This window comes from Filicampus tigris, chromosome 10 (assembly GCF_054856515.1).
Source record: "Filicampus tigris isolate MCC_2025a chromosome 10, RoL_Ftig_1.0, whole genome shotgun sequence".
NCBI classification, from domain to species: Eukaryota; Metazoa; Chordata; class Actinopteri; order Syngnathiformes; family Syngnathidae; genus Filicampus; species Filicampus tigris.
In genome coordinates this window covers 20,529,599-20,547,127 of record NC_141226.1, presented here as the reverse complement: position 1 = coordinate 20,547,127, position 17,529 = coordinate 20,529,599, and the positions used below count along the sequence as shown (strand labels likewise).

The 17,529-nt window shown below is 41.6% G+C and overlaps 1 protein-coding gene across 1 annotated transcript in view; it reads right to left on the bottom strand.

Annotated features, from left to right (window-relative positions):
• gpc1b (glypican 1b) overlaps nt 1-14,500 on the bottom strand; it is a 73,378-nt gene extending 58,878 nt beyond the window's left edge. Inside the window, exon 1 of the mRNA XM_086043667.1 lies at nt 14,196-14,500. Within this exon, the coding sequence (XP_085899793.1) occupies nt 14,196-14,355 (160 nt within the window). The 5' untranslated portion in view covers nt 14,356-14,500. The remainder of the gene's footprint in view (nt 1-14,195) is intronic.
• Nucleotides 14,501-17,529: the final 3,029 nt, after the last annotated feature.

Sequence of the window (17,529 nt, the reverse complement as noted above, 5' to 3'; positions counted from 1 at the left end):
GCACTGCTTTTGTCTAAATGAAGCTCCTCAACTCACTTCAACATAGTTCATCGGCACCAAATGCCAGCATAAACACGGCGAATGTGAGTATCGGCAAATTGTGAAATACTGTCAACCATATTCCGGTGGGAGCATTTCATCCATCATTGCACATCTCCAGTTGGGAGTCAACTTTTGACTGAGCAATGAAACGGACCTCAAGGGACGAATGTGATGGTGTTAGCAGGCTACCAGAGCCACTTAAGAAGACACACACCACAGCAGGAAGACATGCACTCCATCACTATTGACAGACATGCACACAAGATGAAAACACGCAATAGAGAAAATACAAATATTTTTCTTATCTATGACTATAGTTGCGAGCTTGTAAAAATAAATAAATAAAATAAATACACACGATTAACTTATTTATCAGTTCGGGATTTGGGGTATTTTGGGCTCTTGAGTTAGTTATTTTGATGAGAAACTACTTTCGCCACAAACTGACTCATAATTAAAATAGCAGTTTAACCAACCTAGCTAGCGCCATCTAGTTCTCTTATTTTAAGCTGCTGGAAGGTAGCAAAACCAATAAAAGATTTACACTCAAAGCTTTTAGTCAAAACCACATGCTGGTCAAGAGAAGCACACTCTCACACAAAACAGATGATATCACAGACAAAAATCACGGCATTAAGTCATGACGTGAAAGGTTAACACGCACATCTATACGGGGACCTATAGATATCTAAAAATGGGTTTTATTACTTTAAATGCGCTCACATTTGCACTAAACTCTTCAAGTGAGTGGCCGACTTGATCAAAAAAAAGAGAGAAAAAAACCAAAACAATACACAAGCAGGCATGTGTATTTAAATCTCCACACAGTCTAACGGGCAAAACAAACACATTAAAAGGTGCACGAGGTGAGCAGCCATGCGCTAAGCTCAAGTTGAGGGAGTTCATTTGGAAGATGTCAAATATTTATGAGAGAGGAGGATTGTGCCGGGGAGGAAGATGGGGAAATAGGGAAGCAGCAAACGCGAGCACGCCGCGACAAATGAAACCAAGCGCAGTGGCGGAAACGTCCTCCGTTCTGACTGAGCGGGAGAAAAATGAGATCTAAATAAGTCACTGTCATTTCGAGTTCATTAGCTCACCGCTTACCATCGCCCCCGGGGCCATGTTTGGTGTGCATATTAAAGATTGAACCACTTGTTACACGAGTTTCGACTTGTAAAATAAAGTAGTTACACAAAGGGATTGACTGTGTGGCTATTAACATCACTTCAGCGTGTTAAAGTATATTTACAGTCTTACATTTTGGACGGAATTTCAACATCGGCTTCCTTAAAGCGAGGTGCACGCATGTCGAGTTTGAACAACTGATCTTCAAAATGTGAACAAGCCCAAACGATGAGGGGGAAAAAAAAAAGTGGTCTTACTTCCGTTAACAGTGTGGTGTACTCAAGATAACTAACACAATACGACACACAGAACCGTATCTCTACCGACAAGCGTGGGTCTCTCCACCCCCAAAGCAGATGTCTGTTGTAGTGCCGAAAGTGACCCGTGACGTGTGGCAGCGCTTGACATTTACGATTGTCGGCTTCCACCATGTTTTCCAAGCGAATTGGAGAGGGAATATTACTCTTAACACCATTCAATTCTTAACACATTCAATCCATGTGCTTGTTTTATAAAACTACGATCATATATATATTTTGTTTAAATAGCCGATCAGATAGTGATAGGAGTCACTCCAACGTGCACTTCAAGGTCAGTTGTGTGCAGTCTAGACTCCCCTCCGAAACTCTCCTCCCTGTCGTTAAGGCAGATTTACATCATTTTAGTACTATGCAGGTGGTTAACTTCTTGGAGGCTACTTTATTTTAGTGGCATATAATGTTTTCAGTGTATAACATTTCTTACATGATTTTTTTTGTTTGTTTGTTTCTCTGAATGCTTAAAGTGAAAGTCAACCCACTCTGGGTTTTTTTTCAAGAATATGTTCTATACAAGCCCACTAGTTAAATCAAGGCATTCTGATTAATATTGCATTTGCGGAATATGAGTTAAGCAGCTAAATGTAGCCGCTTTTAGCCATCTCAGGGGGCGGCCATTTTGTCACTTCTGTTGATGATGATCACAGATGCTCAGGGCTCAGATAACGACCAATCATGGCAGGTGAGCTGTGATTGGTCGTTACTTGAGCCCTGAGTAGTTGTGATGTCATTTTCAGTCAATAGAAGTGACAAAATGGCCGCCCTCTGAGATAGTTATAAAAAAAACGGGTGGATATACTCTTATTCCACAAACGCAATATTAATCAGAATGCCTCCTTTCAACTAGCGGCCCTGCGTAGAACACATTCTTGAAAAAAAAAAAAAAAAAGTTTGGTCTACTTCCACTTTAAACTCAAACAGTTGATTCTTGTAGCACAATTTCTAAAACTATTCATATCTTTTTAATTAAAAAAACACAGTATGAAAACATGCTGATGTTTACAGTAAATACAGTAAACACCTTGAATAGAAATACTTGACATATGGATCCCTGTGTGCTTACAGAACTATGACAAGTATGACCTCAAACTCAATCTTTCATGAGGTTTCTTGGTGATCTAGCGTCATTATTTCTGCAAGTAAGCCAAAGTGAATGGTTGTCTGCTTTTAGAGGACAAGCCCGAAAGAATTCGGATGGATGGGTTCTTTACAAAAAATAAAAATAAAAAGGGACTGGAACTAGTGAGACAGCAAGGCAGCAGAACAGACCAGACATACTGTAAGTGAGGAAAAAAAAAAAAAAAGAGGGCAGAAAAAAATCCATTTAGGTAATGAAAACACATCTTTTACCAGCCACCAGGATGACATTGACAGTAATTGCATGTAATTATAAGTTTGTCTACGGGTTACTCGTCTTCCAAGACCTTCGCAACGCTCCGGTCATGCCCACTCTTCCATCATCGACTTCCAAGGTCCAAAGAGCCGCGCTGGTCGAGCCCAACGAGCAAACCGCGAGTGGGATTTTTGTGAGCCACACACAAATGATGTCAGCATCAAAGCAGATCCTCCTATCTAATTACGCAAAAATGTGCTGAAGACAGCACAGCGGATGCGAGTTGGCATGACAGTGGGCAGCTGAAGGAAAGTGGAAGAAAACTCGCCAAAAACACGGCAAATAGTGCTTTAGTCATGAGAAGAACTAATGCAGAGGAGAAGCGGCGATCGCAAGGATTACCATGAAAGTGCACTAAAACGCGGATAAGTGTCTGTTTGGATTCCGGGAAGTCAATAAAACGACACTCACTTTTCAACACAAATACAAAGCAAGGGAACTTTGGGATACTTTAAAAGACAAGAAATGTATTCCCACAGAAAGATCAAGAAAATAAAACGGTGATTAAATGAAACACTGACAGAATCAAAACATACTGCTTTAATCTCGGGGGCAATTAAAAAAGCCTGATTGAAATTGATGATGTGAAATCATAAACATTAGTCATCAACAAGAAAAACTTCCAAAGCTTTGTGGGGTGCCTGAGAGAATTTTTCATGCAAATAAATACAAGTGAGAGGCTATGGAAGGGGAACAGAAGAGAAAAAGCAAAGGAAAAACAACAAATGTATCATTATGCAAGATGATGAAAAAAAAAAAACATTGCTAGCTATGAGGCGAACTTGCAACTATTCTAAAATCCATAGAGTTACAAAATGCAAATTCTACACAAGCTTCGAACTTGGCACTTCAAGGCTCGGCTGTTTTCCGAAGCTGGGCCGTGATTGGTCGTAACTTGAGCTCTGAGCAACTGTGATGTCATTTTCAGCCAACAGCAAGCGACAAAATGGCCGCCCCCTGAGATGGATAAAAACGGGTAATGCCATGTTTTGACTAGTGGGCCTGCATAAAACATAATCTTCCCCTTTAAGTAATAACAGCAACCCTCTCTGATTTTGAACAGCTTCTGAGCACTCTGGCGAAATTCGTTATTGTATGCTTTGTACATTATTTGCGGAGAGTGTTTAATTTGATAAATAATGGATTGGTTGGATAATTTGAACGGTTGATCATTTGAATGGCTGTTTTGTAGCTTATAGATAGACTGAGTATTTGTTTTATATGTGTTCCCCTATACCTTCACAATATAAGTCAGATATTGCAGTAATAATAAACAATATAATGTGTATAATGATTCATTTTTAGGAGATCCTAAAAGTGTTATGTGCTTGGTCACCCAACAAAATGAACCTGGGAGTCTCGAATTTGTTCCAGCTCTGGAACAAATGTGTCCTGCTAACCCACTTGAAAAAAAAAAATGTCATCCCCTCAGACGTGTGGTGGACTTGTTGGATCCCTGGGACCGCACTCGCTAGCACGCTAGCACGTCGCTGCCGAGAGGAAGCCCGAAAGGCGCTGTCAGCAGCGGGTGCTCTCACAGTGTGGGAGTGAGCATTGCAACTGGAAACATGCAGCTGCTTTGCCAGTGATTATAGAGGCTGATGTTTACACCTCGGGGGGGGGGGGGTGCAGGCTGGAGACAAAGAACATATTCACAAGTCCTGACCCACCTGCCGTGTTGGCCTCACACACTCACAAACGCGCACGAGCCTAATTACTTCCACTCTCCGTGAGATTGTAAATGTCGATGCGATGCTTTAATGGCAAAATGTGAGCAAAAACCATCGAGGGAGCGACGCGTCTCATCTTTATTAAATCTGCGTTGTGCGGGCCAGGCATCAGGAGCCGAACACATTTCACTGATTGGTTCACCGATCAGACGCCACCTTGCTGATATCAGATTGATATCTTCTGGTGGAGACAAGCTTCAAGATATGTAGAACGGTTTGTGGACAGAGGAGATAGCGTTGAATATAAAGAGACAGGAATGGATGATATCGCAAAGCGATCGGTGAAATGCGTTCGTCATCCGGCTGGCTTTTGATGTCGGGCTCACACAATAAAACAGCAGGAGATATCAATCTATTGATTACATTTCCTATCAAATAACTGGATCCGAGCCCGAGAGAAATACAGTCTACGCTCCGAGGTGACTGTAGATTTCCTCGGGCTACAAATTATTTTCCCCACGGCGGCAGATATGATAAGTTCTGTTGTCATCAGAAATCTATTTGACGTGGCCATTTTACGGAAAATGTACTTTTCAAGCACTTCAACACAAGCGTCCTGAGCGTCCGTCCACGCGAGTGTAAAATCACATCACACACGGGAGAGACGGAAGTTATTGAAGAAATAAACTTTTCATGAGTTGTACGCATATAGTTTTATCTTATCCGCTCATCCATAAAGTCAAAACACAGTGGTGCCTTGAGATGCAAGTTGAATTTGTTCCTTGACCATGATCGCAATTCAAAACACTTGTATCTCAAATGATGTTCCCTCTTGAAACGAATGGAGGCGCAATTAATCCGTTCCAGCGTCAGACAAAACACATTTTTTGTCATGTCTTATACTTTACAAAAAACATAGAAATGTGACAAAAATAAACAATTAAAAATAAACAATTAAAAATAATGAAACCATTTTTGTCACACTTTATTCTTTGATTGTGCTGCCCATTCTGGAGTGCACACTTTGGCAAGCTGAAGAGAGTATAAGGCAGACTTACAGGTAAACTGTAGGCTCAGCTCCTCCCTCGGCTGCTCAGTACGGCAGTAATAGTAGTCGTTCTTCATAGAGGATAAAGAATATATGCCTGTAAATCTTTCCCAAATTCTGAAAATGTTGTCTTTTAGTGAGCTCTTCTGTTCTGTTCGTATGAACCGCCTCCACACCGAGTCTCTTGGCCAAAGCCATGATCAGCTCGGCTTGGCAAAGAGCCAGAGCTGACCGCTTGACGACACTGTCTAATACACGACGTCAAAGCCAAGAGGTAAGCAACGAGGCGGTGAGTTCTTGCACGCACAGAGATTTGCATTAGCTCAGAGCATTTGCTTCTGATAAGCGACACGTGATTGGTTGCTCAGTGAAGATACCGACGCAGTGGGAGAGGGGATAAAAAAAAAAATTAAAAAAAAATTTAATCCATGCTGTCTTTTGGATCTCACGTATGCTTCAACGTTCGCAGTCGCTATTTTAGATTCGGGGCTTTCGCCCACATCATAAAAACATGCATGTATGGGTCATTCATTCATACTTAAGTGTCCACAGAAGTGAATGTGATTGTCGAAGCTTTTTTTTTTTATCTCTGCAGTACATTTTGGCCTCCAGTCGAGGGTGTAAAAATTAGCTGGGCTACCCGAATGAGGACATGGAAAAACGGATGCAAGAATGTATTCATAAGCCAGCGCACCAAGCACGAAAGCTTACCTTTGGTTCTTATCGTGGAAAAGAAAACACTTTTTTGGCTTATCAAACAACTCATCCCCCAAAAATGGGATGCAACATACCATCAAACAGTGTAATTGCTTGCGCGGTTGTCAGAGTGACAAATTCGCCCTCGGTGCGAGCAACCAGAGGCCATGAACAGAAAGTTCATTGCACAAGTGCAGAGCTGTGTATTTCTTTGGGGTGTGTCGGCCTGCAGAAGTCACACTGTGCTTTAACGCAGCGTTGGGCGGTGAATGTTGGGTCAGCACCGTGTCCGTGAGCAGCGGGAGCCTGAACCACACAAGTTCACGTGACGTCAGGGTCGTAAAACAAAGCCGGCATAACAGTCGAGTGAGGCCGAGTAGTGCGCAAGTCTAGATTGAGGCGTAGGTTCAAGTCCCACTGAAGCTCATTAGTAGTTAAAGTCCTGACCAAAGTGGAGATGGTTTCCATATGATTTTCAGGACAATGGCAAAAATTCTGACCTCAAAGTTGGATGAGTGTTGTACTGAACAGGGAGAGCTGTGGATTTAGCTTCATTAACTTCCCATAGCTGACGTCATATTGCATTCTTGAAAGGGCAAACGAGCTAACAATGAAACAACGGTATCAATCGAGTAGAGTCTTTGATGTATGTTTTGGGAACGTGGGAGGAAAACCGAGCGTGGGCAGAACATGGAAACTCCACGCCGGATTTTTGGACCCAAGATTCAAACCTGAGATTCAGAACTTCAAGGCAGACGTGCTACCCACAGCAGATTTTTTTTTTTCAATTAAGTTGTTTTTATAGGGGAAGTCAACCCCCACAAAAAATCTTTACAATAATATCTTTTGTATAGCCCCATTAGTCTAAACTTTATATTCTGATTAATATTGTGTTTGTGGAATACGAATTAAGCAACAAAATCCACCCGTTTTTTAGCCATCTCCGGGGTCGGCCATTTTGTCCCTTCTGTTGACTGAAAATGACATCACGGTTGCTCAGGGCTCAGATAACGACCAATCATAGCTCAACTTCAGAAAACAAGTCAGCCGTGATTGGTCGTTATCTGAGCCCTGAGCAGCTGCGATGTCATTTTCAGTCAACAGAAGTGACAAAATGGCCGCCTCCTGAGATGGCTAAAAACGCGTGGATTTTGCTGCTCAACTCATATTCCACAAATGAAATATTAATCAGAATGCCGTGTTTAGACTAGTGGAGGCGCATAGAACATCTTTATTGTACTTCCACCCCAAATAATTGACTTATTTGAGAACTAGCTAAACAGTACTACTCAAAACAGTGATAGCCGCATGAATAAAATATGCAGCGATCTAAAAAAAACAAACTAACAAATAAACATTGGCAGATGCTCTCCCTTATCAGTGCAGCACTTCCTTGATCAGTGTACTGTTTGAACCTCTTGACATCAGACTAGAGGACATGAGCAGAAGAGCAGAGAGGGACGCCAAACGACGCCTTCATGGCACATTTCCTGTGGCGTGGAAGCGCGCCAAATGAACAGCAAACATGTGGCGCACATTTGGAGGCGAAAGACAGGACCGAGACATGTACTGTATGTGGTTAGGATTTAGCCTTCGTGGGCTTATTTTTAGCATCAAATCATCATGCATGCAGACCTTGCATCAACAGTTTTGCTCTCCACAAATGAGTCACTTTAACTATTTGATGATTTTCTATACTTATACTGTACATGGGAAAAGCTGGGACTTGCTTGGTCACATGTAGACACTTTTATATTGACCTCTCAGCTTTGGAATGAAAACTAGCATAGCAACCAGTAGAGCAAAGATTTCTGTAAAGGCCAATCAATCACAATCATCAATAAAAGGGAAGCAGTCATTTGACGCCTTTGTCGTTGCTGTAAAGTTTTATGTAAGGTATGTAGATTCTTTTTTTTTTTTTTTTTTTTAATCCTACAAACCTCATTTTAAAGTTAGCCCCTAAGGTGATACAGTTCTGACTTATTTGAGACGTCAGCATACCTCAGTAGAAGCTCAGTTAATGGAGGATTAACTTTTGCTTCTTCTTTTCTTCTTTTTTTTTTTTTTTCAACACATATTCCAAAGAAAGATCAATGAAACTGGATGTGTTTTGTTTTGTTTATCACAGTAGTTAGCTTCGTACACACGTGTGACAATCAGGATAAAAGACAAGGCACTTTCCCTGTGTACACAAACGCGTGCTGACAAGGCTGCCGCGCACACACGTCCTCAGACAAGACATGTGAAAAGCATAATGCAAACAAGTGTTGATCTCGCCGTTTATGCTGACAATCTCCAGTTAAGCTTGGTCGCTCTTATCTGCAAGTCTGGTAATGAGTTCCACTCACAATTCAGCAACATGGAATTCAGTGTCAATGCTTTAGTTTCAAGCTGGAGAAAAAGACAAGATCATCTATGAATGGGATGGAATGTGGACATCCGTCTGGAATTGCGATTCAGCCACTTATCTCCATTTTCAGCATTTTACACTCTAGTTTGTTGGGCTTGTCTTTATGTAGGCGGTTTTGCTGGTGTAAGTCATTTCAGTTCAGCAGGACGAAGCAAAAAGGACTTACTTTATACATTTGGCCATGTGTGGATGTCCGCATTCCAGAATGCCATTCAAATTGAAGTTTTATTCTACACTACAAGTGAAAACAACTCACTAATAATTCAAGAAAATCATGCGCCTCCACCGGTCTAAACACGGCATTCGGATTAATATTGCATTTGTGGAATATGAGTTAAGCAGCAAAATCCCCCAGTTTTTAGCCAGCTCAAGCGGCGGCCATTTTGTCACTTGCTGTCGACTGAAAATGACATCACAGGTGCTCGGGTAACGACCAATCACGGCTCGCCTCTTTTTTTGAAGCTGAGCCACGGTTGTTTTTGGGAGGTTGACTTCCACTTTAAATAACGCTTCTTTTTGCAAGCTTTTTATTTAGTTGAGTTTAGTGAATTTGATGTGAAAGAGTCTTTGTCTGCGACTGCCTGTCTGATGGGCTCGGGGATGTTCAGAAGCTGAAATTCATAATAACACCTTCCACCCCTCAAATGTGATTGGGGCCTTTGTCTCTTTTTGTCTGGGTCTCTACACGTTTACCAGCCGTGACAGTACAAGACAGGTTTTGATTGCTGTGGGTATTTGTGTGATTCTATGGCCCGGGAGAAACTGTTCGAGCAGAAATTGACTTAAGGGGGAGTTTGCAGTTTTGTTGTGCAATCTTTTTTTTTTTTTTTTTAAAAGACCGCGCCCGAGTCATAACTGGGCATGACGAGAAAAGAGAAGCATAGCGAAGGGACCTTATATTTTTTTTATGGGTTCTAACAGCAATTTACTTAACTGCGATGGCATTACATTTGGGGAAGGAGAGACATTTTCAGCTGTTTGTTAAAGCAACACTGTATCATATGTCAGTTTTTGTTGATTATGGCGGCGCCATGTGGACAAAAGCGGTAGTGTTTTCGTGAAATCCTGAGCTCTCGCTGGCCTGTAAATTGGATTGAATTACATTTCTATTTCCAGTGGCCGTGTGAAAGATGAATAGCGATGAGGTAATGAATCTAATTTTGTTCAAACAATACTTTTGTTTTTTGTTTGTTTTGGGGCTTCCGTCCTTATGGCGAAAGGAGGAAGTACATTTGTATTTTTTTGTGTGCCAGGGTTGATCCCATCCTCAAAGTTGCTTAGTGTCAGTAAAAACGATACAGATCCCCCCCCCCAGGGCATGACAAAAGTCCCATTCAACTACTTGTAAGTCAATGTTTCATCAAAAGAGTTGTGAAAAAAAATTAGATTTTAAGAAAAAATTAGATAAAAAGGTAGATTTCCTGCCCAGTGCTGCTTTAAATGAGTAAAACCACTCATATAGGAGCTTCTGTTGGCCAGTGCTTACGTGCAGGCTCTCACACACAAATTCGTCAACGTCACACAAACACTAAAATGATACTTCTATACATTTTATCATTGGATTTGTTTTGTGTATGTGTGTGTGTGTGTTGAAAATATTTATTTATAATGTGTTTACATTTATGCATGCATTTGATAAGCTAAAACGTGTTTAAAGCATGTCGGAGGTGCAAAGCTGTGAAAAAAAAAGGTGTTTTTTTTAATACGGTCTCTCTATAGAGTTCAGTTCATTTAATTTTTTTTACACCCGAGCGGCGGCTTGCTCGTACCTCCAAATTTCGTTTCACAATCAAAGCAAAAATTAAAAATCGACCTAGCGTTGGCTCTTAATTTGAAAAACTCTTTAGCCAATGCACCAGTCTACAAAGTAATAGCATTTCTTATTTCCCGCTTGAGAGCTAGGTCCATTAGCAGCTCCTTCTTCAGTTCCCAAATATGGCTCCTTTTTCAATAAAGGGCGAGATAACATTGCCAAAAGTCACCCGCTAGTTATTGTCTTATCATTACGCTGCGCCAAACGTACAGTATAAGAGAGATTTCTGCTCGAGAAATGTTTAATAAACATTTCCGGGCTCGCATCGCTGCGGCTGCCGAATTCAAAACAAGCCCGTCGCTGTGGGCGACCGCGCCGAGCCGAGCGGCCTGTCTCTCTCGCTCGCTCTCAACCACAGTGGAGTCAGTGTGCAGCTCCTAGCAGGGGTGCTGAGCAACAATCTCGCACAGCACTTACAGATGACATTTCAGAGCACAGAGCAGCACACTGTCAGCCTCTGGCAACCGGCAATCAACAACAACAAAAACACAGCACGGGGATGCCCGCTGGAGCAAAACGTTACCAGCTCCGTCTGCGCGTTTACGGCGCAGCTCGCCTTGCCTTTTTTTTTTTTCTTTCAAACAAGCAATCAAGATTCCAACTCTTATCTCATTTAAAGTGCACAACAGAGAGGCACATCTGAATTGAGGAGCATTCATCACTGACGAAAAGATAAGTTGTGGCGATGGTAATTATCCACGAGGACAAGGCGGGAGGAGGAAAATCAATCATCCTTCTTTTCCTTTTTCTTTTTTTCCTTTCAGAAAACAATGACAAGAAAGCCGTGTCCACAGCTAATTACACTCTAGTGAGAAATTGAACAGTTCATTCATTCATTTTAAGTCACAATGACTTTTGTTTCTTGGTAACAGATTTGTTCCCTCGCTTCATTAAACCTTGCTCCAACATATTGATTCAACTGAAATTGAATAGCCTATATAGGCGACTATATTTTCATATATATTTTTATATATATATATATATATATATATATATATATATATATATATATATATATTTATATTTATATATATATTTATATATTTATATATCAGGAAACAGAATATTGACTGCATGTAAACGTATTCATTGAGCTCACCGCAATCTAATTGTTCTGTTGAACCTCTATGGCATATATAAACGTCATACGCCATTAGCTGAAGCCCAGTAGAATCAAGTGTTGTCTATAAGCAAGGCCTTTTCCTTTTAATGGCTTGCCTTTTTTTTTTCTTTTTTTTTTGAAGTGCCGCAAAGGGATATTATTTGTGTGGTGGCAGCCCTGAAGTGAGGCAACGCACACTAGCTGGGTGACCTTGAGTGCAGCTTGGGCAAAACATGAGTCTGATCAAGTCCCGGTGTCACAGCGGGGAACATCCTCAGCCAAATGTCAGGGATCAGCCTCAATATTCAGGTGGCTCATAATTGGGAGGCATAAAGTGAAGCTTTCATGTTTTTACCAAGGTGTTTAATATGCCAGACTAGAGCCACTCCAGAGTGGTTATTTATGTCCTCCAGGCTGGAGACGGAGACACAAGGAGGGAAATAATCTAAGATTCCTTTCCTCTTCCTTTGCCACTTCACTAACCTGGACTTGAGTAGAGCTCCATATCATTGATTTAAAGAAAGGAGGTTTTCCTTTAATGCATTATGGATTACACACATTTGAGGGAAGAAAGGCAGGGAGGAAGAGCGTGGGCATTCATTATTTCTCTACAGTCCCACCATAAAATTCTAAGGCTCGGGTTACTACTTGGTCCTTTGCACCTTTTGATGTATGGTGACATGAAAAGTTTAATTAGAAGACCAGCACAGTATTCGCACTTAAAGTTTACATTCTTGTTAAGCAAGGCTGGACTGTGGCACTTATACTGGCCTCCGCTGTGGTTGTTCCCAAAGGTCACAAAGCTATTCTCAAACTCCAAAAGTCACATTTTCAAGGCTTTTTGGAGGGTAGTACCTAAAAAAAAAATGAGCCATTGTACTTCTAAAGCTACAATGATGCACTCACAATCCATGTCCTAGATGCAGTTTTTATGACCTCACAGGATGAGTTTGCAGTTTCGCCTCATCCTTCCTCTATTATTTTTCTAACCCATCCAGGGTCGTGGGTGCCAACAACAAGTGGACTTCGCCCTGAAGTGGTCGCCAGTCAGTCACAAGCAACAATGACTAGACGACCATCCACACACTATCACTGAGTGGTAAGTAATGTGGTGTCCAAACTACCACCCGTGGGCTATTTGCTGCCCGGCCACCGTTTTTTGCGGCCTGCGGCATATACTAAAAATAACTTCAAATAATCTGTCATTGCCCGCAGTGCTAATAAAAAGAAAAAAAAAAAAAGTACTGAGGGCGCACTCACGGCTGACAACAAGGTGCTTCAAAGCGACCAAGCCAACGGACTTTACCTTCAAATGACAGCTTGACTATACATTTTTTAGCCATGTAAAAAGACTCAAATAATTAACCCTATAGGGTACATTGGATCTTGGGGGACTCCACCATCCCTGACAGCACATCCTGACATCAACTGCTCTGTCTCTGTCCAGAAAGCAGACTTTTCTATTTGGGGAAAGTCTCATAAGCATGCACCATCAGAGCCTGCTGTCTTTCCTGTCAGTGCATGTTCTCCACTGTACCTGCCATACCTCAAACTATGAACTGTGTGCTTGTGTGTGTGTGTGAGTGAGTGCGTGTGTTTGACGCATGTTAAAGCCATCCATCGAATTCCAGAAGAGCCACACGTGTAATCATCTAAGCTGCAGACAGGCTGACATTAGACTACGGATGACACAGTGATGAGTAACACGGTGCTCTCACAGCTCACACTCAAGTGACCGGCTGCTCATTTATAATAAGCAACAATTCCCAGCCGCCAGACTGCTGCGTGTTTGTGCGTGTGCGTGTGCGTGTGCGGAGCACCCCAGAGTCCACAATGAAACAAACGGTTGTTTCCAAGCATGGTGTCAAAGGTGTCAAAACGCATTTCTGATGAGCCATCAAGCCAGCAAACTGACTCTTAACGTGGCCGTGCTGGCTTGAGTTAATATTTGTTGCGTTCCCACAATGTCACAAGCAAAAATGTACACGTATATATGCACTGTATATATATATACACACAAAAAATAAATTCTCTGCATGAATTGAACTTGACTACAAGTTCACAACAGTGGATGGAAAGTACGTTTTCAGCAATTAAATAATATAAATAAAGACCAACAGTATGCAACATATTGTGTTGGGAAAATTGCAATAGATTGTGTCATTTGACATACCTACATAGATAGATCGATAGATAGATGGATAGATGGATGGATAGATAGATAGATAGATTAGGTAGACTAGATAGATTAGATTAGATAGATAACGGAATTTTTTAAATCATTTTTTATCATTCATTTATCTGCCTCTAACATTTGCGTTATGTATTATATGCATTCAATTTATAACTTCCTCTGGTGCTGGTCAAATTATATTTTTGACATGACATTGACTGGATCGATATAATAATTACAGGTTCATTTTTGACCATTAAATAGACGTCAACAAAGTTAAGTGTTTTTTTTTGTTGATGTTGTTGTTAATTTGTTTGTGTTTTGTTTCACTTTTCGAAATCATTCTCGTCAGCACGTGGTGCATTCAGGGACCGAGCCAAGGGTCGGAGGTCTTTACACTCACCGGATATTTCGGATTGGGGAATGCCGTCCAGGGAGAATCCTTTGCCGCTATAAAAGTGCCTTATATCCGAACAACTCCTGGCTTTGCTGGCGCCTTTGTCCCCGCAGGCTGTGGCCGTGAGCGAGAACAGCACCAGAGCTGCCACGATGAAGGAATCCATCCCGGCACAATGTCAACTCAGTCAAGTGCAAAAAAGAAGGGGAAAAATTCCGAAGCAATTAAGCAAAAATTAGTCTGAAGACAATCGTCGCGCTGCGCGTTCAATAATCTCCCCACTCCTGAAGTGACGGCAGACGTCCGATCAAAAAAAAAAAAAAAAAAAAAAAAAAAAAAAAAAAAAAAAAAGGATAAACCCAGCTGTCACACGGTGGCTAAAAACGAGTCTACACTTTGTTTGAGAGGTCCAGTTGAGAAGAGGAGAGTGACAACGAGGTATAGAAAAAAACAAAAACAAAAAACAAGTCAGTCAGGTCAGAAATAGTCCAGCGTGGAGCTTGACGATGTGCCGCCTGCGTTTGCGCAGCTTCATGCACGAAGCGTCTGTACCGGCAGTCAGGACGAGCCAGGAGGGTAGGAAAGAGTCAGGGAGGGAGGGAAGGAAGGAGGCGTTTAGGGGGGTCTGATCCCAACTGGGAAGTGCGCACTGTTAACGCTTTTCTCTCTGTGGGATGATTCGAATGCTCTTATACGCGCTGTGGGAAGACAAGCAGCAGCATGGTGGGTGACTGAATGGAGGAGGGTGATTCATAATAATAATAATAAAATAATGATAATAAAAACATGCATTGAACACTCTAAATTGTCCAGGTGTTAATGTGAGAGTGACAAGTTGTTTGTGAAATAACTACTGTATATGACTCAGTAAGATGAAGTAGTAAATATTAGTCATTTTTTCACAGAGGATAAAGAATATATGTGAGTATTTTTATACTCTCTGAAAATAGATGCTATGCATACATACACACATACGTTTACCATTATGTGTCAGCATTTGCGTTAAGATATCAGATTGAAAGGCTAAGAAAGGCTTAAGTACACACCATGTATTTCTATTTGTGTTCTGTTTAGTGACATTCAATTTCTGCTGTGAGTGGTGTTAATTCTTCTAAGAATCGTTCACTTTCTAGCAAACTACTATCTGTCCTAACTGCTGCTTGAGTTCCCTGCCAACACTCAGCACTCGTACCTCAAGGTTTTGCTTAGGTGGGTGGGTGAATAAACAAACAAATAGATAAATATCGCCAGAGTGACTTCAGTATGGAAAAACTCCATTTGGATCACTCACACATTTTGGCACAATTGTACGCTTTAGGAACAAAATCTCTGTCTTGTTTTTCATCATCATGTCAGCCTATACTTGTCAAGGTTGCGGGTTTTGGTGGCAAAAAGCTGGAGGACCCAAGTGCAGAGAAGCAGGGAGGCATAGTCTCATAGTGTGCAAGTCTCAAAAAGACCAACAAGGAATGCGGAATCAAAAATAATCCAAGTCAAAACAAATCAAAACTCAAAGTCTAAAAAAGACCACAGGGAAACCGAAATATAGGAAGCGTGACATGAGAACGGTTCCATGACCACCGACAGCGAATCAAAGCAACAAAGCACCAACAAAGACAGAGAGAAACCAGGGAACTAAATACATGCAAACTGACGAGACAACGAGATACACCTGGACAAGACGTGAGTGGCTGGGGGTTGAAAAAAGTGACCGGGCTGACTTGAACAGGTGGGAACAAAAACCTAACGAGCAAGACATGGAAAAAGGCACACGGGAAAAACCTGAAACAAATCCTAATCTAATCAAGATAACACAACACAAACATGACACAATACTATACAACAGAATTTTCAGCATTGCTCATGGTGATACTTGGAGAGATAAGTATTTTTTTTTAGGTGGTGTACAAAGTTGTTTCGAACCACTCGTTTGGACGACTGCAGTCCCAGAACAAATATGGCATATTTTGGGATTGCATGACGTGTCAGTGATTACGTTTACATGCAGTAAATAAACCTGTTAAAACCTGAATATTTGCAGTATTCAGATTTAGAAAAGCCATGTAAACGTGCGCAATAACTCGAACATGCCCTTATTCCGGTTTTAAAAAATCCAAATATCACCTTTTTTAATATGCGCCCACGTATACGCCAATTGAAATACCCCGATTGCACGGGATACTCTGCGCATGCTCAACCGCAAGGAATCTTTGTCTTGTACAACAGGAAGCGCTTGCATGCGCGGCATCCCCGCCGTAGCAAGACTAGCTTGAATACATTTATTTCTCTGCGGCGTTTTCACATTATTTTCTGTCTCTACGGTAAAAATGACAGTGTGTATGTAAAACACATATATACCTGTGTATAAGTCCATTTGTCTGGGACGCAACTCACCGGAAATACACAAGCAGAGGTAAACAATCATGCCGATACTCAGAATGGCACACTTGGAACGCGGAGGAAACAGACTGCTTTATCCCTGCGGTGTGTGACATGAATATAATGTGTTTTATTGACGGTAGAAAGTAACAAGCGGAAATGGCGTCTATTGACGTCTCGACGTGTATGCTGCGCCGTTGTGCCGGTTTAGTCAAATCCTAGAGTACCTCTGTCCACTCACGCATGTAAACAAGTTTTCCCGAATGTTTCAGAAATCGGAATTTTGACCATAACCCAAATATTGACTGCATGTAAATGTAGTCAATGCTATTCAAAGAAACATCTGTCATTTTACAGTAAGCCGAGGCTGAGCGTGGCTCTAACGGCGCAGGAATGTTTACGACCAGTTCTGACATCTTGGTTTTGAGCCAGCCAGACATCCCAGATGAACTGTAGGCGTGGCCCGTCATCCCCCATCACGCGCCCTCCCACCGCCTGTACAGAACAGGTCAGCGCCGAGCTTCTTTCTCACTCTGCTGAACACGTACACGCGGCCACATCACTCCTCGCGGCGCAATTTAACAGCTCGCGAGTCCCAGCGTGCCTTTCACCTGTCACCTGCTGGTCCTCAGGAGTTTCCACACTGTGGATTTTGCCTGACACAGTTCACCTTCACTAATATGTTTCTTCAACCACCTGTGTTTTCGTGTTCTCATCGTACAAAAGCCCCAGTCATTTCCTCCAATATTACAGGCCTAAGACTCTCTTGGACTTTAATCGCATTTCTAGCTGCCAGGGCTTATGCATGAATGAACTGGAATTAAATACATTAATGTCCGATTTTTAAAAAAAAAAAACAAAGTTAATGTACCGCAGTTTAAAAAAAAAAAAAAAAAAAAGAATTAAAAACAGACCACGGCAGCATATTTGGCTAGTGGTTAGACCGTCTGCCTCACAAGTC